At 55.1% G+C, this 21,480-nt stretch overlaps 1 protein-coding gene across 1 annotated transcript in view; it reads left to right on the top strand.

The window, feature by feature from the left end:
- The window catches only part of GRHL3 (grainyhead like transcription factor 3), a 28,937-nt gene that overhangs the window by 6,812 nt on the left and 645 nt on the right, over positions 1-21,480 (top strand). The window contains exons 2-15 of the mRNA XM_028113985.2: positions 2,180-2,366; positions 5,579-5,640; positions 7,028-7,373; positions 7,630-7,703; positions 8,168-8,321; positions 8,531-8,642; positions 10,088-10,182; positions 12,341-12,499; positions 13,086-13,164; positions 13,287-13,420; positions 13,963-13,997; positions 15,144-15,232; positions 16,321-16,406; positions 17,897-17,961. Coding sequence (XP_027969786.2) covers positions 2,180-2,366; positions 5,579-5,640; positions 7,028-7,373; positions 7,630-7,703; positions 8,168-8,321; positions 8,531-8,642; positions 10,088-10,182; positions 12,341-12,499; positions 13,086-13,164; positions 13,287-13,420; positions 13,963-13,997; positions 15,144-15,232; positions 16,321-16,406; positions 17,897-17,961 — 1,677 coding nt within the window. The remainder of the gene's footprint in view (positions 1-2,179; positions 2,367-5,578; positions 5,641-7,027; positions 7,374-7,629; positions 7,704-8,167; positions 8,322-8,530; positions 8,643-10,087; positions 10,183-12,340; positions 12,500-13,085; positions 13,165-13,286; positions 13,421-13,962; positions 13,998-15,143; positions 15,233-16,320; positions 16,407-17,896; positions 17,962-21,480) is intronic.

Genomic DNA, 21,480 nt, shown 5'->3' with positions numbered 1-21,480 from the left:
TGACAGCTCTCTCCCTCCCTCTCAGAGCCGATGTCCCGCACCCTGGGACCCAGGGAGATGGGTGCGGGGCGGGGGGGGGGCACTGGGCCCCGGGTGAAGCCCCGGCAGAGCTGCCGCCCACTGTCTGCCTGGGTGCGGGCTGCTTGCTGTTCCAGCTCAGTCTGGGAATGTAGGCCCAAGCGCGGGCCAGCAGGGGGGCACTTCCTCACCCACCCACGAGCCTGCCACAGTGCCTGAAATGCCACCCCTTCTTGCATTATGGTAAAACAGGGCGGCTCAGTGGAAAGCACACGGCTTTGGTACTAGACAAGCCTGGGTTTAAATCCTGGTTGTGTCATGGACTAGCTGGGTGATCTGGGGCATTTTCTTACCCTCTCCAAGTCTCAGCTCCCTCATCTGCAAAACGAAGCCAATGATCCTTACCTCGGAGTGTTCTTATACGGAGCGGAGCTTAGGGATGGAAAGCGCTCATACATATTCTGTGTCCCTAACGTGAGAGAGTCTATGAGGCTCCCTTAGGAAGGGGGCCATCAGACCATGAAGTGCCCAGTTCATTCCTGGGGTTCTCTTGTCCTGGTCTAGCCCCTCCCATCTACTCAGCTACCACTCTCCTTCACATGCTCGGCTCTAAACTGGACACGCTGGAACTTTCCTACTTCTGTGCCTCTGCTCACCACCAAGAGCATGTTTTACACCAGTGATTCTCAAAGGGTGGTCCCCAGACTATCGGCATCAGCAGTACTGGGGAACTTGTTAGGAATGCAAATTCCCAGCTGCGCCAGACTTACTGAATCAGAAACACCAGGGGTGGAGCCCAGAAATCAGTGTTTTTAAAAACAAGCCTTCCAGGTCCTTCTGATGCAGCTCAAGTTTGAGAACACTATCCTGTATCACAGCATCATCCTGCTGGAGCTTGATCGCCCTCAGGGCTACTCCCTAACCAGGAGCTCGAGCGATTCCCTTCACTTCTCCGAGCTTCGGCTTCCTTGTCTATTAAATAGGGACAAGAATAGGGCGCCTGGGTGGCTCAGTCGTTAAGCGTCTGCCTTCGGCTCAGGTCACGATCCCGGGGTCCTGGGATCGAGCCCCGCATCGGGCTCCCTGCTCGGCGGGAAGCCTGCTTCTCCCTCTCCCGCTCCCCCTGCCTGTGTTCCCTCTCTCGCTGGGTCTCTCTCTGTCAAATAAATAAATAAAATCTTAAAAAAAAAAAAAATAAATAGGGACAAGAATAGTACCCACCCTACTCGGTGGTTGTGAGAATTCATTGAGAGAATTCATGGAAAGTGCTTAGCTCAGCACCTAAAACATGGCCGATGCTCAATAAAGATTAGATATTACTTTTAATAATGACATCATCATTATTCTGCATCACGTCCCTACACCGCCGACACCCCCCTTCACATGTCTGCATGATATAATCCTCAGTGCTGAGGGCCCCCAACTGAAATGTCTGCTTCCTCTGAAGAGCCTCTCGTGATCTCTTTCCTTTGAGCCCGTGTGGCTTGTCTCTTGGGCCACCTGCTTTGTATGTGTCTGAGTTTTCCGCACAGGGCCCGGTTCTGCCTTGTCCGTGTGCCCTGCAGCATCCCCTTCCTCCCCCGCTCCCCAGCACAAGGTCCTGGCAGGCGGGCAGCTGCCTGGGCCCTCTGCAGTCCGTGTTGGTCTGAAATGCCACATCCCCAGACTGGGTTCTGCCCACATGCTTCCTCACCACACTCCCTAACTGGCAACGCTGGCCAGCCTTCTGAGTCTTTTATGGTCTGGAGGGGAACTTCTCACTCTGGGTTATCTGGAAATTTTGTTGTTTGCAGCTTGTCATGATTTCCTATCCTTCTTATGCTAAATCCCCTTGAGTAAGTATCTACACGGAAGCATTTTAATTGAATCCTCTGCGAAGCTCTGCAAGGTTGGGGTTAGGGTCTTGGGGTCATAGATGAGGGGACTGAAGCCCCAGGTCGACAGCTTCTACATGGCAACATTCGGTAGAGACCGAAAGCATCTCGCTCCCGAGGTCAGGTACGTTCTACTGCCCCAAGCTGCCCAAAGGGGGACAGAAGAAGCAGTTTCACGTTTTCAAGACTGGTCACTCTTTGAATTCCTGGGCATTGTCCTGAGGCTGAGCATTCATGGACCTTCCTCCGGGACAGCCTGACTCTGACCTTCCCTACTTGCCTTCCAGTTTCAGGTCTGTGCGACTGCTAAAGAATGACCCGGTCAACTTCCAGAAGTTCCCCTACACGAGTGAGGACGAGGCCTGGAAGACCTACCTGGAAAACCCGTTGACGGCTGCCACAAAGGCCATGATGAGGGTCAATGGGGACGATGACAGTGTTGCAGCCCTGAGCTTCCTCTACGACTACTACATGGTACGTCTGCCCCCGCTGGGCCCGTACCCCTCTGACTGAATGCACGCCTTCGCTCTCAGGCCTCACAGCCCCACGGCCCCACGGCCCAGCCCCGGCCCCACACCGTGCTTTTTCTCTCTTCTGGGTCTTCACACACGCTAGTCCGTCTGCCTGGCCCCCTCCCCTTTCCCCCGGCTAAACCCTCCTCTCAGCTCTGGGTCTCATTCCTTCACTGAGAAAGGGGAAGGCTTTCTTGGGTTTCCCGTTCCGTGCCTCCGGGTACCCTCAGCAGCTACCATCATTATCCTCAACTCTTTAGAGACTGGGCCAGCAACTCTTTAGAAACTTGCTGGCCATGCGTCTGTTTCTTCATTCCCCCAGGACTGAGCTCTTGGAGGACGGGAACCGCGCAGTGATCATTACTCAGTCCTCAGCACGCCATAACTGCTTGCCACACACTCAGCACCCGGTGCATATTGATGGAATGGATCAATGTCTTGGCCACACACACCCCCTCACAATAGCAGCCCCAGCCTGCCATCTTCTTTCTGCCCCTGTTCCTTAGGTCATCCCAGCCGCCCTGTCCTCCCCATTCCCCTACCCAGCCCCACCGCCTAGAACGTGCCTTCTGCTCTTGAATCCTTTCCTTTTCTTCCCAAGGCCACTTTCACTTGCCCTATCACCTGCCCCTGTCCGGAGCGTCTGACTACCCTTCCTACCCTTGCGCCCATTCTGTGTAATGTAACACCTCCTGACAAACGGTCCTTATGATTCTCTAATTGTTTCCAGGGCCTTGGCCTTGACTCTGGGAGACTGTCAGCACCTGAGAACAGGAAGGAGGCCCTCTCCTGTCTGACCAGTGGGCAATCACAGATACCTAACCCACAGAGCCCCCCCTTCCCGTGCCTGTGCCAGACATTGCTCAGGGATTCCAGCCTGCCTTCTCACCAGGGGTACAGGAAGCTGAAGAATCTTTCTCAAGCCCGTACTCCAGGCAGCCCCTACCCATCCGTCTGAATTGTCACATGATAGCAAACTTTCTCGTTCTCCCTGGGCTGGGTGATTGCTCCAAGAAGAATTTCGCAGATTTGAGAATGGGAAACATAAACAGCCAATTATTGAGATAACTGGCTTTGAACGTGAAGATTTAAAGCCACTTTGTAAATAAGCCCTCAAATTTCCTGACCCAAGAAATATTTTATCTACCTTACCCCAGGGGGGGATGGCACACTCTCTGTGTAAACTCGCAGGCCAAGGATAGGAAGTGTGGTCTCAGATATGAGAAGGCCCCAAATTTTCTTTCCGGCTTTGGTCCTCACCATGGAGTAGTGTGGTTACCCTACCTTACTTCCTCCCCAGCAGGCCCATAGCATGCTGATAGTGTTTGGCCCAGGCCATGGGAAAGAAATTTGTATTGACTGCCTCAGGCTGGAGATGTGGTGAGAGCCAGAATGCTAGGCCTGGATTTAACCCCCAGGCTGGGATTTACAGTTTGAGGTTGGACCGTAATGTAAAATCCAGTACCATCTTCCCAGGCCAAGGGCCATTCCCAGGGCCAGAATGGTGGGAACAGGTTCTGGAGTTTTAGTGAAAACACTTGCCCCATCTCCCCATTTCAGAGCCCTCTGGGTTCAGAACAGCCCCAAGGACAGGGTCTCATGATGTGCGGGGGGGATGGAGTTGGGAGTTTGAGACCTGATCTAGCCACAAACTGGCAGTGTGGTTTTGGGCAATATACTTCTAAAAGTAACAGCGTATGGTTTCTTACTGAACGCCAGGCTCTGTGCCTGGCACCTTCCTGCATGCTCTCCCATGGGGTGTGAGTACGAGCCCAGGCGTTGGAGTCCCTAGGCTGGGTTGGGGAAACCTGGTTCTGGCTTTATTAGCCAGAGGTCGAAATGACCTGGATACTCTAAGATACAACAACATTATAATTACGAAAAGTCACATTTAGGTAGCGTTCTCCATGTGCTAGGTGCTGGTCTAAGCACTCACAACAATCTCTGGAGTGGGTGTTGCTATTATTATCCTTGTACAGATGCGGACAATGAGGTGCAGAGAGGTTAAGGGACTTGCCCCCCCCCAGGGCACACAGCCAGTATGTGGCATATCTGGGAACTGAACCCAAGAAATCTGGATCCAGAGTCCACGCTCCTAACCACTGAGACAACAGAGCCTCTCCGGGCCTCAGTTTCCTCATCCATATAATGGAGATGATTTTAGTAGCTATCACAGAGTGGTGCAGGGGTTAAATTAGGGATCACATAGAAGGTAACTAGTACAGGGCCTAGTGCACAAGAAATACTAGACTAAAAAACAGCAAGGAAGGGGCGCCTCGTTGGCTCAGTCGATAGAAAATGCAACTCTTGGGCACCTGGGTGGCTCAGTCGTTAAGCGTCTGCCTTCGGCTCAGGTCATGATTCCGGGGTCCTGGGATGGAGTCCCGCATTGGGCTCCCTCCTTGGCGGGAAGCCTGCTTCTCCCTCTCCCACTCCCCCTGCTTGTGTTCCTGCTCTTGCTGTCTCTGTCTCTGTCAAATAAATAAATAAAATCTTTAAAAAAAAAAAAAGAAAGAAAATGCAACTCTTGATCTTGGGGTTGCGTGTTTGAGCCCCATGCTGGGTGTAGAGATTACTTACAAATAAAATCTTAAAAATAAAAACCAGCAAGGGGCACCTGGGTGTCTCAGGCGGTTAAACATCCGACTCTTGATTTTAGCTCAGGTCATGACCTCAGGGTTGTGGGATCCAGCCCCATGTTGTGCTCCTCACTCAGCGGGAAGTCGGCTAGAGGTTTTCTCTCTCCCTCTCCTGCCTCTCCGCAACCCCCTCTAATAAATAAATCTGAAAAAAAAATAAATAAATAAAAACCAGCAAGCATTATTTTTACTAGTAAATCTTCAAATACTCTTGCAGTAGGTATTATAATCCCCCACTTGCCTGAGTCTCAGAAAGGTGAAGTCCTTTATTCAGAGTCACACAGCACTTTTAAGTGGTAAAGTTAGAACTTAAGGCAGATCTGCCTGACTTCGAGTTCCAGGATGCCTAACAGCTAATCTTGGGGTACTTCTTCTCACTCTCTAACTTGGGACTCAGACTAAATGCTGGCCAGCCGACTCCAAGGACTGGCAGGTTTTCCCCCAGTGACCAAGGTAGTTCCTCTGTTTGGCCAAGTCCGCCCGAGGGGGTTGATCTTGCCATAAATGCATAAATCCTTCTTTCCTCTCCACTCAGGGCCCCAAGGAGAAGCGGATCCTGTCCTCCAGCACTGGGGGCCGGAATGACCAAGGAAAGAGGTGAGGTTTGCTCAGCCACCATCTCGGCCCCTTTCCTCATGCTCCCCTCCATCTCTGGGCTCTTAACCATCGGGCACAGAAGGCTCAGTGCCTAGGGCCCACAGGACTCTCAGGGGCCCAAGGAAGTGAGAATTTACTTTAAAATCAGAAGAAAACAATGAATATAATCCAACCTGGATTATACCTATCTTTACACCAATGCAACTGTAAAAGGTGTATTTTAAAATATTTTTTTTTAAGGTGGAAAGAGTCTGAAGGCAAGAGACTAGGGCCCACCAAGTCATAATGAGGCCAGGCTCCACTGGAGAGCCTGCAGGCCATGTGGGCTGGAGTTTACTGAAAACAAACTTCAAAGCCATGGTCCAGGAAAAGCCCCGAAGGCAGCTTTTCTGTCCTAGCTCCAAAACCCTCCTCCCTGCATGGGGAAGGGAGACCTGGCCCGGGGGAGGGGGCACCTGGGTTCAGGTGCTTCTTTCCTCTGGCTCTCTTGGGCCTCTGCCTGGCATTAGCGCCTCGGGGCGCTGATGTCCCCCTCCTCCTAGAAGGCAGCCCAGGCCATGCTCATGGCCAGATGGGTACTAGAGGGACCCTGCCCTTTCTCTACTCTTCCCCCCCCCTCCCCCACGCCTCCCCACCTACCATGCAGGGCCTCTGCTGGGAAACCTTCGGGGCTCCTCTCTGCTTTCCAGAAAATCCAAGGTGCCAAGGCGGCATTACGGCTCACGCTGCTGGCTCAGGGCCCCTCCATGCTAGGAGCAGTAGGGTTGTGCATGGGACTTTTCTGAAAACTAATTTTTAAACGTGTTATTAGCTTTTCTGATTACAAAAGTAATACCCATTTGTTATAAAAGAGTCAAACTCTATAAAATATATAAAGTAGAAAGTAAAAGTTTCCTGTAACCCTACTGCCCTGCCCCGCTTAACAGTTTGGAGTATACCTTCCAGACCTTTTTCTCAACATATGTTAACTGTACTGGGTTAACAGTAATATCCACTCCCCTCCCCCGCCCCCCCCCCCCCCCCCCGCCCACTGTGTAGATGACGCACTGCAGTCGTTTTAATGTGGGGACATTTGACTCCGGGTAAGAAATGAAATGACCTTTCAGTTTTTAAAATGACCAAGTGTTATACAAGATAAAGCAGATGTTTTTCCCCTCGACCCCGAGCCTGTACTTGGTTGCGTTCTTGACACTCTCCTCCCTGCTCATGCCTGTGACAAACTGGCCTGTTACCGTGTCTTGCTTCATGCACGTCAGGAAGAGCTAACATTACATGGGATTAAAGAAGGTCAGTGGGTCAGCGTGATGGTCACAGTCCAGTCCGACTGAGGGTCCCCTCGCCCCTCAGAGAGAAGAGGCGCACTCACTCAGCCCTCCTCTGTCCCCAGGTACTACCATGGCATGGAATATGAGATGGACCTCGCTCCCCTTGAAAGTCCCACGCATCTCATGAAATTCCTGACAGAGAATGTGTCTGGAACCCCAGAGTACCCAGATGTGCTCAAGAAGAATAACCTGATGAGCTTGGAGGGGGCCGTGCCCACTCAGGGCAAGGCAGCTCCCCTCCCCACCGGCCCCAGCAAGCTGGAAGCTGGCTCTGTGGACAGTTACCTGCTGCCCACCAGTGATATGTATGATAACAGCTCCCTCAACTCCTTGTTTGAGAGCATTCATGGGGTGCCACCCACACAGCGCTGGCAGCCCGACAGCACCTTCAAAGATGACCCACAGGAGGTGAGGGCCCACCCCCATACCGCTCACAGCATCCCTGGATATGTGCATGCATGTGCAGAAGGAGAGAAGACAGTGAGGAGGTCAGAGGTTTGGAATCCTTGGGATAAAAAGTCCTAGAGCAGAGGCAGGTCTGCCATGTACTGTTGTCCCAGTTGTGCACTGCATAACCTGTGCAGCTGTATGGGACAGCTCTGGGACGAGGCCCCGGCAGCCTGAATGCGGCCATTTATTCTCTTTGGATTGTGTTTCTCTGCAGTCGCTGCTCTTCCCAGATATCCTGAAAACGTCTCCAGAACCGCCGTGTCCAGAGGACTATCCCAGCCCCAAGAGGTAACTCAGCCCTTCTGGAACCTTGGCCACTTGGACGGTAGGCAGGGGCTACAGACAGAGCCTCACACTGTCCCCAGAGCAGGCATCGTCAGTGAATGAGAAGAGGGGAGTGAAGGCACATGAAAGGAGAGAGACAGATTTCTACGTTTCTTTCTTGGGCTGTGACAGGGAGCTCAGAGCCCTGTTCAAAAACTGAGGTTCTGTTGCCCTTCATCTCCCCTGGGGCTTTGTCACCCCTCAGGGGTCTCTCTGGTTTCCATTATTTGTTATTCAGCAGGATTGTGGCTCAATGAAACCATAAATAGAAACTCCAAAAATGAGGAAACTGAGGCCCAAGGGTAGAATGATTTCCCGAAGTCCCCCAGTAAATCCCCAGCACATCCTCAGCCTCCTGTCACACTGCCCTCTGGGATACTCCTGCCTGCGAGCTCAGCCTCGCTGTCCTCCCCCTCTCCTCCCCGCAGTGACTTTGAGTACACCCTGGGCTCCCCCAAAGCCATCCACATCAAGTCGGGGGAGTCGCCGATGGCCTACCTCAACAAGGGCCAGTTCTACCCCATCACCCTGCGGACCCCGGCAGGCGGCAAAGGCCTTGCCTTGTCCTCCAACAAAGTCAAGGTACGTTGTCCCTGGAGCAGCTCGGGAAGGGGCTAGGATGGTTGGGCCAGCCCGGCCTGACAGGGACCCTAGGGAGCCGGTGCCACTGCCACGGAGTGGAGGGACATGGAGGCAAAGGGCAGGAGCGCTGGACCAGGGCTCTGGGAAGGGATCGGGACTGCCTGGGCCTTTCCCGAGGCCGGGGATCACGGCGGCCGCTGTGCTTGCAGAGCGTGGTGATGGTTGTCTTTGACAACGAGAAGGTGCCCGTGGAACAGCTGCGTTTCTGGAAGCATTGGCATTCCCGGCAACCCACTGCCAAGCAGCGCGTCATCGACGTGGGTGAGAGCCCCCCCAGAACCCCCTCCCTGCCTCTTGGTCTCTCCCTGTCTCTGTCTCTGTCTCTCTGTCTCTCTCTCTCTCTCTCTCTCACACACACACACACACACACACACACACACACACACACACACACACACCCCAATCGGGTCTTTCTTGCCCTGCCCCTTTCCCCAGCCCCCTGTGATCTCGGTGGGACTTAGTTCTCACCCCAGCCTCCTGCCTGGCCCCTGTCTCCAGGTCCTGCACTGTGGGGTTTACAGGGATTTGCATCTGTGGGCTAGAAGCAGGGGCCTCTTTTCTGTGTTGCTTTGGGGTAAACAGTGCCCTAGAGACCCCAGCAGTGTCCGATAAATAGACCCCTGGGATGCTGGCCTGCATGTCCCGTGGGGGGCTTAGCCCATTGAGACACAAATACCTAAGAGAACAGAGCAGACTGCAGTGTGATTTGGAAGGTTGGAAGGACAGTGCAGGGCAGTTCTGCTTTGGGAGCTGGGACTCTGCGGCTCTGTCAGCAGGGAGAGGGCCTGGGGAAGGGACACAGGGTGCCACCTTATCCCTGTCCCGGGCCCCAGGATGTGTGGGAGGCACCGCCCATCCTCGCGCCTCCAGGTTCTGACTCCATCACTCTTTTCTTGACTGTGTGACCTGTGTCACTTCCCCTTTCTGGACCTCAGTTTCTTCAACTGTCAAATGGAATAAGGCCAGCTACCCTGCCTGCCTCCAGTGCTGTTTCTTCTGCCTTGGCGTCGCATGCCCTGGAGAACATGATATCACTAGGGACAATCCCATGACATGTCTGAGAGGCCACATAGCAAGTGGGTAGGAGCCTGTGTCCAGGGGCCAAAGCTGAGCTCCAGGCCTTGCTGTGCCTTTTTTTTTTTTTTTTTAAGCTGTGGCACCCTGGCCAAGTGACCAGACGTCTCTGAGCTTCATTTTCTTTCCATGTGTAAACTTGAGTGTTCATAGCATCATTGTGAGGATTAACTGAGGGCTCGCCATACTGACGTGTTCAGTAAGTGGTGGTCGTCCCACGGTTCACTCGGCCTGAGGGGTTCCGGAGATACTACACTTCCTGGTGCTCTAACCACCACTGACACTGCTCTTACTCCTTCTACTACTACCGTATCTGGGAGACCCCCCAAGTCCCAATCCCACTGCAAACTCCAACCTCCACCCAAAAGTGATGAGGGCCCTGGCCTTGCCGGCCAACTTAGGGATTCTCTGTGGGGTTTGGGCACACCTGCTTCCCAGGCTGGACCTCAGTTTTCCCATCTGTAACCCAGGGCACAACCATCAGTTCCCCCGCCACATTGAAGCCTGGTTCTTGGGGGAGAGGGTACAAATCCCTGCCGGGAATTAGGCCCGGCTCCTAACCGCCCCCTCCCCAGCATGTCCCCAGATCCCTTTCCTCCTGACTCACCCCTTCTGGTCTCCTGTGGTTCCAGCTGACTGCAAAGAAAACTTCAACACCGTGCAGCACATCGAGGAGGTGGCCTACAACGCCCTGTCCTTCGTGTGGAATGTCAACGAGGAGGCCAAGGTCAGTGCATGGCTGTGACGGGGCTGGGTCCCTCGGAAGTCCCCAGGCGGGGATCTAGGATTGTGGCAGCTGCTTTGACGAGCCTGCCCGTGGAAGAGGCAGGATACAGAGCGGAGGAGAAGCACAGCCTTTCAGAAAGACTAGGCCTACATCCCAGCCCTGTGACCGTGGCTGCAAAATTGGGGTACAATGATAGCACCGACTGAGGGGTTCACATGAGGATCACATGCACTAAGTAAAGGGTAGAGCCCAGCCTGGCTCAGCAGTGGGCGCTGTTGTTATCAATCCCATCCACCCATTCACCAGATGGGAAAACCGAGGTCACACAGCCCGCCACCGATGCACCAGGTTTGCCGACTTGCAGGCCAGTCAGGGTTGCAGGAGGAATGCTTTGGAGTCCACAAGGGAGGCCGCAACCCCAGTTACATCACTTCCTGGGTCCAGTAGAAGGGAACAGTAGTCTGCCTCCTGGGGTTGTAGTGAAGATCCCCTGGAATCATGCATGTCTCAGAGCCGGGCACAGGGCCAGACCCTTGGGAGAGGCCTGAAAGTGGAGCCTCTGGTGATTTTTTTCATCCCAGCCACTTAGTGCCCAAGGCCAGTTTGCTGTGAGCTTCTCGGCCTCTCTGTGCCTTGGTTTTCTGTTTGGAGAGCTGGCATTGTGGAAAGGGCACTGGTCTGAGAGCCGGGGGCTGGGTGACCTTGGGCCTGTCCTTTGCCTCCTTGCGCCAGGCCTACCCTCTCAGACCAGGGTTGGGTCCAGCGCATGGCCAGGGCATTTCTGGCCTGGACAGGCTGGGGAGCTTGCCTTATGGGGCGGTCCAGGCTGCCTGGAGAAAATAGAGCTGAAGGGGCTCTGAAAACTCAAAGGGAGACACAAAAGCGAGGGATTATTATTATTCAAACAGATGCCAGGGGCTGGAGGAGGAGCTGGGGCCTCTGGTGCAGGGAGGCGGGGAAAGAGTTTCCTAGGAAGGGAGAAGTGGGTTTCCGCTAGGATTTTCTCACAGCCCCTTAAGCCCCCGGGCGGGCGTGGGTCTTTCTCATGCAGCTGGGTGGGAGCTGCATTTGGGCTGAGTTGGCTGAGGGGGAGGTATGTCTGGCATGCGCCCAGGGGCCTGGCCCCCACAGCCAAGGAGGGAAGGGGGTCTGCTCAGGCACCGCACCCCACTCCTACCTGTGCAGGTCAGGATCATTTCCGAGGGAAATGTCCCAAAGAACAGTGGCCAGTCTGGAGTGGGGTCTGGCCCTGGCACCCCATGGAGGAGTCAATCAGGTAGACAATCACCAGGTGAGCCTGCCAGGGAGTCCCAGCTGAGACTCACCCCAGACTGCCATCGGCTGGGCCTAGGCTTTGGGTTGAGACTCCAGCGGTCCCACTCACCACAACAGGTCACTACATGCCCAGCCCATTTGGTGCTCCATGCGCCCTCACAGCCACGTGAGGTAGGTTTAATTATCCCCATTTTGCAGATAAGGAAACTGAGGCTCTGTGAGGTTAGAGCACTTGTCTCAAGCCACGTGGCCAGTGAGTGGCAGAGGCCAGCTTCCCAACCGAAGTCCAGGTGGCTGCACGTCTGGGCTCATTCTGCTGGAATGTGGAAACATCAGCAGGTCACCCCTCTGCTCAGAGCCTGTGCTTCCTTGGCTGTAAAATGGGGGTTGACAGGTCCAGTGATGGCTGGAGCTGGTGGTCAAGGGTGCAGAGGGGCAGGGTCTCACCCGGGGCCAGCAGGAAGGTCGTCTTCCGGAGCTGGGGGGAATGGGCTATGGCCCTTCCATACCTCCTCACTCTGGCTGGCAGAAAAATGAGGCTCTGGACTCTTAACGAAAGCCCACGAAGGACCCCTAACCTCCCTCCCAGGGCCTTGATCCTTTGGGCTGCCCTTGGCAGTCTGGTGGGAGCTGCCTCACCCGCTGCTGAAGAGCCTGGGCTCCAGCCTGGGCGCCCCCCCAACACACACCCTGTGTCACCTGGGGATGGCCGGCACGCCACCCTGAGCACCAGGTTGGCCGTCCGTAAAAGAGGTGGTGATGGGCGCCTGCCAGGGGTGCCGCTCCCCAGGGGCACAGTAGGCTCAGTGAGCAGGGTGCTTGTGGGACAGCAGGGCTGGCACCCAGGGCAGGCTGTTTCTCCAGCTCCCCTGTCTGTCCCCAGGTCTTCATCGGTGTCAACTGCCTCAGCACAGACTTCTCCTCGCAGAAGGGGGTGAAGGGCGTCCCCCTAAACCTGCAGATCGATACCTACGACTGCGGCTCAGGTGCCGAGCGCCTGGTGCACCGAGCCGTCTGCCAGATCAAGATCTTTTGTGACAAGGTACCTGGGGTGGGGGGGTGGGCTGGGACGGAGAAGGGCCAGCCCCCCCCCCCGCCCCCCGTGCGTCCTCCCCAGCCACGCGGGGCATGTCTGTCTCCCCCTGCTTCTTGCTCTCCACACGTCTCCCTCCTCCGTGTGCTTGTCATTGTGCGGGTGTCTTGGTCTTGGTCTCTAAGTCTATTTTTCTCCCTCTCTCTGCACTTCTGTCTCCCCTCTCTGTCTCTTTCTGAAGATCTCTTTCTAGATCTCTCTGAAGATCTCTCCATGTCTCTTTCTGTGTCTTGTCTCTCTCATGTTTCTCTTTCTTCTTCTTGTCCCTGACTCCACTTTCCTCTTCTGTTTCTCTGTCTGCTCTTCTCTCTCCACGTCTGTCTGTCTCTCATGGCCTGGCCTGACCTCAGACGGGGCTGGGCTGGGCTGGGCCCAGCAGGCTGGGCGCTGCTACTTTCCCATTTCCTGGTTTCACTCTGGGAAGAAAGCAGCTCTAGAAGGCTGGCAGCCCTGGAAGGCTGGCCCATAGTTAAGATGCAAGGCAGCCAGCCCCTCCCAAGGCCCTTGGTGAACTCCTTTCCCCTCTTCCCTGCAGGGAGCAGAAAGGAAAATGCGGGATGATGAGCGGAAGCAGTTCCGGAGGAAGGTCAAGTGCCCCGACTCCAGCAGCAGTGGTCAGTGGGGATGGGCCAGGGGCTGGGCTGGCCTGGGGCGAAGGGGAGAAGGAGACTGGAGGGCAGAGACTGGGGGTGTGAACGGAGGGGTCCCAGATGCAGTGCCTTCCTTTTCCCATCAGGCGTCAAGAGCTGCCTGCTGTCCAGCTTCAGGGGCAATGAGACCACGTACCTGCGGCCGGAGGCTGACCTGGAGACCCCGCCGGTGCTGTTCATCCCCAACGTGCATTTCTCCGGCCTGCAGCGTCCTGGAGGGGTGAGGGTCTCGGCCAGAGAGGGTCCCGGCCCCTGGGTGGGGCCTGATGGGCGCAGACCGGCAGGGAACACCCTGCCACTCGGCCGCTACAGGCCAGTTTAGACGTGTGTAGGTCCGATATTTTTTACATCAAAATGAAAATGCTTTTATTGAATCCCACGGGATTAAAAAATGTACCCATGTTCATACAACATTAGTGACCTTTTCTACTGAAGAGAAGAAGGTCAATGAAGAAACGGACCTTATAACCGTGGAAACGTGCATGATTGGGGCACGCATGGAAGTTTCTGATTTCTGAGCCCCAAATTAGATGGCGGCCGAGTCCAAGCTGGATCACGGTGATCATGGCAATGCTGTGACCCAAGATCTCAGCTCGCTTAAGAGGACCTAATCTGAGCGGAATGGGCTAGAAAGGCATTGCAACTGCATCTCCCCTCCCCCCAACCCAAAGATTGGGCCCCCTCCCCCCAGAAAGCCTCCAGCAGTGGAGGGCCCCTCTCATCTTCCTCATGTGATGGAAATGTCTTTCCTCTTCATTGCAGGCCGTGCCCTCGGCGGGTCAGAGCAGCTCCAACAGGTACGGAGAGAAGCAGCTAGGGGCCTCCTCACCCCCTCCGCCTGGCCCCCTACCGCTTGTGCTGCCCCCCAAGCCAGGGCCTGGGCGCCAAGGAGACAGCCTGGAGACTCTGCCCCCAGCCCCCAAGCTAGGTTTACACTGCTTTCTCACTGAAACTGCCCACGTTTTTATGGGTTTGTTTTATGTGAAAAGTTGGCGAATCTCTGGCGAGACACATGCTTGTAAAAAGGGAAAGAAGAAGCCTCTGAGATGGTAGCGCAGATTTGGACAGCAGGGGGGGGACGCTGTGCCGCAGGACTGACCCAGGGGTCCACCCGCCCCCCCCCCCAGACTCCAGGAGGCGAGGGAGGGGCCCGGCGCCTTGGCCCCTCCTGACGTCCTTCCCTCTTGGCCTAGAGATCTGCCCGAGTGGGCGCACGGCCTCATGGGCCTGAGGCCAGGACGAGAGGGTGGCGTGTAAAAGGGAAAGCTTGTTTGTTGTTGACCTCGGTGTCCTCCCCACCCCCGAACAAGGGGTACTTTTCATGAGGGGCTTCCATACCAAATTTGGTCACTTATCCCCTCGGCACAGCCCCAGCAGGTCGGGCAAGCAGGGGTTATTGTTCTACTCGACCGATGAGGAAGCAGAAGCTCAGAGAAGTGCAGTAACTTGGCCAAGCTCACACAGCGCTTGCGTAGCATGCGCAGGCTGGAACCTAAGTCTGCCTTACTCCCAATCCCACAGCCCTGCCCCCTCTCCCTGCCTCCTGGCCAAGTGGATTCTTTCAAAAAAGAATCCTATTGATGGTAAAACAACAGTCGGCATTCACCGAGGCCCTGCTGCGCACCACACGCGGTTCAAGAGGCTGTTTGCGTGATCTCCTGCGGCCTCACAACTTTATGAAGTCTTGTCGTCATTGTTTTGTCACTCCATTGGATAGATGGGGACCCTGAGGAACTAAGAGACTCCCCCCAAGTCACCCAGCTAGTGAGTGGGATTTGAACCTAGGCAGTCCCAACTCCAGAACCTGTTGCTTTAACCACCATCCCTCTGCTTTGGGCCTGCCCTCATGGGGTCTTCTGAGCTCTGGGGCCCCTTCCAACTCTGGGATCCCCCTGGGTTCCTCACGAGCCCCTCCCTGTCGCCTCTCTCCTGCCCCCCACCAGGCTGCCTCTGAAACGCACCTGCTCACCCTTCGTGGAGGAGTTTGAGCCTCTGCCCTCCAAAAAGGCCAAGGAAGATGATCTTCAGAGAGGTACCTTGACTCCCGGCCCATCTGTTCTCTGAGCCCACCGTAGAGCCCCCAGCTCCCCATGAGGCCTGCCCCAAAGCCTCAAACAACCACCATGGCCCAGGCAGCCAGGGCAGCATCGGTCCCAGCAGAGAGGGCACGAGGGGCAGCCTTACTCCTCAGAGCTGGAGTTGGGCCAAAACTTGAGGGTGGGGTGGGGGTCAGGGGAGCACCCAGAGTGCTTGGAAAGAGGTCCATGGAGCTGGAGGGCTTCTGCTTCCTCTGGCCTTGTTGGACATGGGCATCCTGCAGCAGCTGGAAAAGGCAGCAGGCTTGTTATATTGGGCAAGCCCCCTGCCTTCTCTACTGGGGGTGGGAGCAGAGTTGGGTTTCCATACCTGGCTTTCTGGCTTTGACAGCCTGAATCTGTGACTTCCTGGGAGATGGGGACATGCCCAAACCTCTGGGGGCTGTAGCTGATTATCAAGAAGAAACCAACCAGTAGCTAAGATCAAAAGCTTCCGGCAACCTTCAATTGAGCCTCGTACTGCACTTGGTATTTAAAATGTCATGTCATTAATTCCCCAACAACTCTGTGAAATAGAGGGTGGGGCCACCTCTATTTCCCATGTGGATAAAGTGAGGCTCAGTGATGGAAAAAATGTCTTCAAGGTCACCTAGCTGGCAGGTAGTAGAGCAGGGATTGGAACTTGCCCAAATCAGCACAGTCTGAGTGGGACCTGCCGAGCTGGGTGGTATTTCCCCATCTGGGTACAGACCCTCAGCAAGGATTTGCCCTTTCTTCAGAAACCAATCTTATGTTAAAAATAATATTTTGGGGGGCACCTGTGTCGCTCAGTAGCTTAGGCATCTACCTTCTGCTCAGGTCATGATCTCAGGGTCCTGGGATTGAGCCCTGCATGGACCTCTCTGCTCGGCAGGGAGCCTGCTTCTCCCTCTCCCTTTCCCCCTGTGCCGTCTCTCTCTCAAATAAATAAATAAAATCTTTAAAAAATAATAATAATATTTTTAAAGATTCTCCCATCCCCTGAGGTATTCCCGGGCTCATCTGTCCTCTCCTCACCACTAAACCCCACCCCTTTGCCTCTCAGTTCTGTTGTACGTGCGGAGGGAGACCGAGGAGGTGTTTGATGCTCTCATGTTGAAGACCCCAGACCTGAAGGGGCTGAGGAATGCGGTAAGAGGCTCTGTGACACCCCCACAGCCCTGGCCAGACCCTACTCTGTGGTCCTGTCCCCCATTCCTCACTCCACAGTACTGATTTCCCACAGGAAGGCTCTGAGGATGAATATGCTGGAACCCTGCCTTTCTGATGGTCCACCTGTCCCACCCCACTGGGGGAGGGGGGGCGCCTATAGGCCTGGCTGGTGGGGGCGTGCCTCTGTGATGTTATCTCCCAGCCAGAACCCTGGCTCCACCCTGGGAGTCACACACACCATAAATCCTCCTTAATCTGATGGCTGCTGTCTGACAGGCCAGAGCTTTTTGTTGGCTTTGCAAACCTGTTTCTGTTTTAATGGGAATGAAACCCAAAAAGGCCAGGCCCCAGAGACACTCTTTTTTCTTTTCCAGGGGGCCTCATTCCTCCAGCTTGTGGCTGGCTGGGGGGCGCTGGCGGGGGGCAGCGAAAGGTGGCGTCTGGGCAAGGAGACCTTCCCCAACCCCCCAAACTGCCAGAGAGCGGGTGAAACAGCTTTGAACGAAACCCACAGCAGCTTTGTGGCTCAGCTAAAAACTGAGCAAACACAAGTCTCCACCAGGGCCAGCTGGGCTTGAAGGTTGAACCACACAGGACAGCCAGAGGGTCCCAAGAGGGCGGGCTGGGGAAGGGAAAATGAACCCGTAGTAACACCAACTACCTTTTACTGAAGACCCACTACGTGCCAGGCATTTTGTCAGCATGCGACGTTTGCTAGCTCACCATATTCTTGTAATACCACCAAAAAGTGGGTACTATTATTATCTGTTCATTTCCATGAGGAAACAGCCTCCCAGAGGTCAGGTGACTTGCCAGAGTGGCTAGAAGTGACAGAGCTGCGGTCCAGCCCAAGCTCTCTCCACTCTGCTGTACCCGCCTGGTCCCTTCATGGATCATCCGTCCTGCTTGGCTGGAACCAGCCCCAGAAGCTGGCCTCACAAAAGGCCATTAATGTCACTTAGAATCTTTGAACCGGTTTAGTCCCTTCTTCTAGCAGCCCTATGAGGTAGGCGCATGACCATCTCCGCCACTAGCTTGCCCAGAGTTGGCAGCTGCTGAGTGGGGGGCCCTCGGCACTGGCATGATGTGGGTCTGGCTTTAGGCAGGGGTTGGGGGACCTGGTGGATGCTCCTTGGGATGTATTACAGCTACTAAACATGCAGTCTGTCAAGCGTTTGTTGTGATGCAGGAAGACTTATAACATACGATGTGAAGTAAAAGAAGTTCTATGAAGCTATCCATGGGGAATACAAAAAATCTGCACCCATGTCCAAAAGATGGGAAAGAGTGTACCCAGATGTTTATCTCTGGGAAGCAGGATTACGGACAGTTGTAATTTTCTTCTTTGTATTTTTCCACAGCAGGGATGTGTGTTACTTTTATAATCAGGAAACAAAGTCATAGTATAAAAGGCTGGAATAGATCCAGTTTGGGCAGCAGACAACAAATCCCCTACTGTTCTCTTCCAGATCTCTGAGAAGTATGGCTTCCCTGAAGAGAACATTTACAAAGTCTACAAGAAATGTAAGCGGGGGTAAGTGCTCAGTACAACTCTCCCTCCCATTCCCCTTCTTGTTGCCCCTTTCCCTCTAAAATGTTAGCTCGGCCTGCTCCCAGTGGGTCGGCTTTGTGGTGAGGACAAGGGCTGTGGAGTTGGGCCGAAATTCCCCAGTCAGGCAAGACCACCTGTAGAGACCAGACGTTGACCAGCACCAGGAAGGAAAGGAAGGGCAGACAGATGGAAGGGTCTTTGTAGAGACCACAGGTAGAGGGCCAGTGCAGGCCCAGAGGTCAGACGACCCGGGTCCAAGTCCCGAGGCCACGGAATAGCCAAGTCATTTGATTATAATGCTGGTGATCCTGACTACCATTTCCTCGTCCGCCTACCATGTGTCGGATGTGGGGCTACGCAGATCCCGCTTAACTCTCACAGCCACACTATGAGGTAGACACCATGACCCACCCTTCACAGATAGGGAAACTGAGGCTCAGAGGTGCTAAGCGGTATTCAGGGCCAGGAGCAGCAAAGGAAAGACACGGAGGCAGAAGGGCCCAGCAGTGTTGCCACCGGTCGAGTCAGGGGCCCAAGGAGGGAGCGGCTGCCCAGGAGTCTGGAAAGGGTGTGGTGACTGGGCGTGGTTTTGAGGGAGCCCGCCCCAGATGCTCCACAGGCCTCCACCTTCAGGTCTGGATGAGGCAGGAGGGAGTGAAGCTTTACTTTCCAGGGGGCCAGGCAGTGTGGCACCTACTCTGGGTTCCTGGGGATTCGTGCTAAACACCACAGCACCCTTTATGACCTGCCCAGGAGAGCCCTTGGCAGCGGGGGGAGATGGAGGGCCATGTGGTGACTGCTTCTCCCCCCACCCACTCCAGGTTTTAGTCCCCCTGGTCAGAGCCAGCGAGCTGGACCCTCACAGCCCTTGCTAACCAAGTCCCTGCACCAGCCCAGCGTGGGGCCTCCGGGCAGTGAGGAATTGTCGGCATCATTCCTTGCCCAGAGGACCCACTCCCGGCCCCCTGCCCGCCGCTCAGACCCTGTCCTCCTGCTCTGGACAGTGTAACTCCAGCTACACTTACTAGTGGCCCCTGGAAGGTGCTTGGGCATTGCCCCATGGCCACTCTGCGGGCTTTCCTTTTCAGAAGACTTTGCAAAGCCAGGCAGGTTTTGTACCCAGGCTGAGGCCCCATCCAGGCAGGCCCAGGGGTTGGCCTCCAGTCCTCCCTCCTCTCTGGTTCCCACCCAGCCTCCCACAGAAGGGCGGGGGGCGGGGGGGCAGGGGAGGCGTGCAGTCCTGCAGCCCCTGGGAAAGGACCCGTTTGGTTTTGGTTGTGTGAGTGTGTAGGGTTTTTGTGTGTTTTTTTCCTTCCAAGTTTCGGTTTCAAACTGGGGCTCACACGCTCTCTGGGGTGGAATCCACCTCCTCGCAGAGGGCAGGCTCTGCTTTGCCCAGACAAGCCCAGCCCCACTGCCCCTTCAGTGCTAGTGCCCGTGCCCCCCTCTCGCCCCCCTGCTGCGGCCCCCCTGCTGCTGGCCTCCCTGATGGGTCCCACCGCAGGCTGGGCCGAGGGGCTAGGAAATGTGTGTGTGTGTGTGTGTGTGTGTGTGTGTGATTTGGGGGCGGGTGTATGCATACGAGGATGCCCCAGCCCCATTGGCAGAATTGCAGATCTTTCCCTTAAACGTTAGCCAGCTATTTAAATCCTAATTTAAAAGCTTCCATGTGTGGAGCACTTTCTGTGTGCCAGGCGCTGGGCTACGTATCTCCCAGGCATCATCTCATTGACCCTTCGAGTTTGGTATGATTTTCTGTATTTCTACAGATGAGGAAACTGACGTTCAGGTAGGCCCAGGGTCACAGTTAGTAACCAGCAGAAGGAATCCCAGCCTGTCTAAAGCCTGTGCATGCACCACTATTTTATCTTGCCTCCTGCTTGTTCCTCTGACTGCTAAGCAGTGTGCAAATAGGGGCTGTGGTCCAGCCCTTTATGTGCCTAGGCCCATAGCCCAGGGCATCACTTAGCGGCCCTTCAGAGGCACCCCACACCCCCAACCACCAAGACCTCAGTCCTAGGTTATCTGAGATGCGTAAATGAGAAGAGTCCGCCAAAAAACCTTTTGAGAGAGGAGAGGCCAAGCTCCTCTGCCACATGTCCCTCATGTCACACTCTCTTCCTCTGAGGAACAGAAAATTCTAATCAGTGGCCTCACTTATTTTCACAGAACCCTCCTGAAAGTCCTGTGGACAAAGGTAGATAACAATCAGCTTTACAAGCACCACTGAGTGCTTGAAAGATGAACAAATACATTGTTTTGCTGGCAGCTGGCCAAGGGTTTCGGGTGGACCGGGACAGAAGACAGCTAGAGGCAGGCCAGTGACAAGAGGCCCACATCCTGGGGCAGCGGTTCCCAGCAAGCCCTGCCTCTAGGGCCCAGTTGTCACTGACCTCTGAGAGGGAGGGGTCTGGGGGCTTGTCTGGGGTGCCTGGGGTGGAGGTGTGCACTCTGGGCCCGCTGGGAGCCCTGCTGGGGCGTGGGTGGGAGGCAGCCTTCAAGTTCATGCAGGCAAGGCACTCGGTGCCTGGCACCTAGAAGCACCCCGGAAATACCACTATCAGAAACCAACACAAACCTGGCCGCTGACCAAGTGCTCACCCCTCTGGCCCAGCCTGCAGCCCCCAGACAGAGATCCCTCTGCGAGATGAAAGAATGGCTGACGGGATCTGAGGAAGTGGGAGCCTGTAATTAGACACTGGCAGTCAGCACCCCAGCCTGGGAGCCTCAGCCCAGCCCTCCTTCCAGAAAGCAGCCGCATCTGGATGCTACTGCACAGATGGCGGGATGCAGGCCAGAGGCTTGGGCTCACTGCTTTGGCAAGGTCTCCATCCTCCGGACCTGGGGGATGGCAGGGATGGCGCTACCGCCTCCTGTGGGGGGGGGGTCCCTGGAAAAGCAGACAGCTACCTGCCAGGAGCACTACCCTGAGACCCGCAGCCCCCCACTCCTGCCCCACTTGAGATAACCTCGCCCCCATCTGAACTCTCCCCCAGGCTTGGATTTTGCCTTTCTCATATATGTCACTTCCTAACTTATATCTGTAGTGATTTTTGTTTTTCTTTCTTAAAAAATGGTACAGTGGAAAGAGACAAAAGTCTGGATGCAAGTTTCAGCTCTGCCATGTGTTAACTGTGTGACCCTAGGCAAATGACTCTGCTTCTTTGAACCTCAGCTTCCCCATCTACCAACTGGAGTAAAAGGGTTCTGAAGATTCCTTTTCTCAGGCCCTACTAGATTCTAAACTCCTGGAGGGCAGGGTCTAGGATCTCTGTGTGGCCCTTGTTTTTGTTTGGAGCAAGACCCTGCCCACGGTGAGGCCTCAGTCAACGCTAGTGGAGTGGATGGATGAAGACCCCCACCTCCCTTACAAAGGGGAGGCTGATGTGGTTGGGCCCAGGAGGCTTTTCATCAGGAAGGCGGCTGCTAGCGGGGTGCCCTGGGCATACACTGTGGCTTTGATGCTCTGCAGGGGGCCACAGCACGGAGGCCCTGTCCCTC

The sequence above is a fragment of the Eumetopias jubatus genome, unplaced genomic scaffold (genome assembly GCF_037043125.1).
Source record: "Eumetopias jubatus isolate StellerSeaLion01/CBP00866 unplaced genomic scaffold, mEumJub1_p1.0 scaffold_4, whole genome shotgun sequence".
In the NCBI taxonomy this organism is placed as follows: Eukaryota; Metazoa; Chordata; class Mammalia; order Carnivora; family Otariidae; genus Eumetopias; species Eumetopias jubatus.
This window is presented reverse-complemented; position numbering and strand designations above follow the sequence as displayed.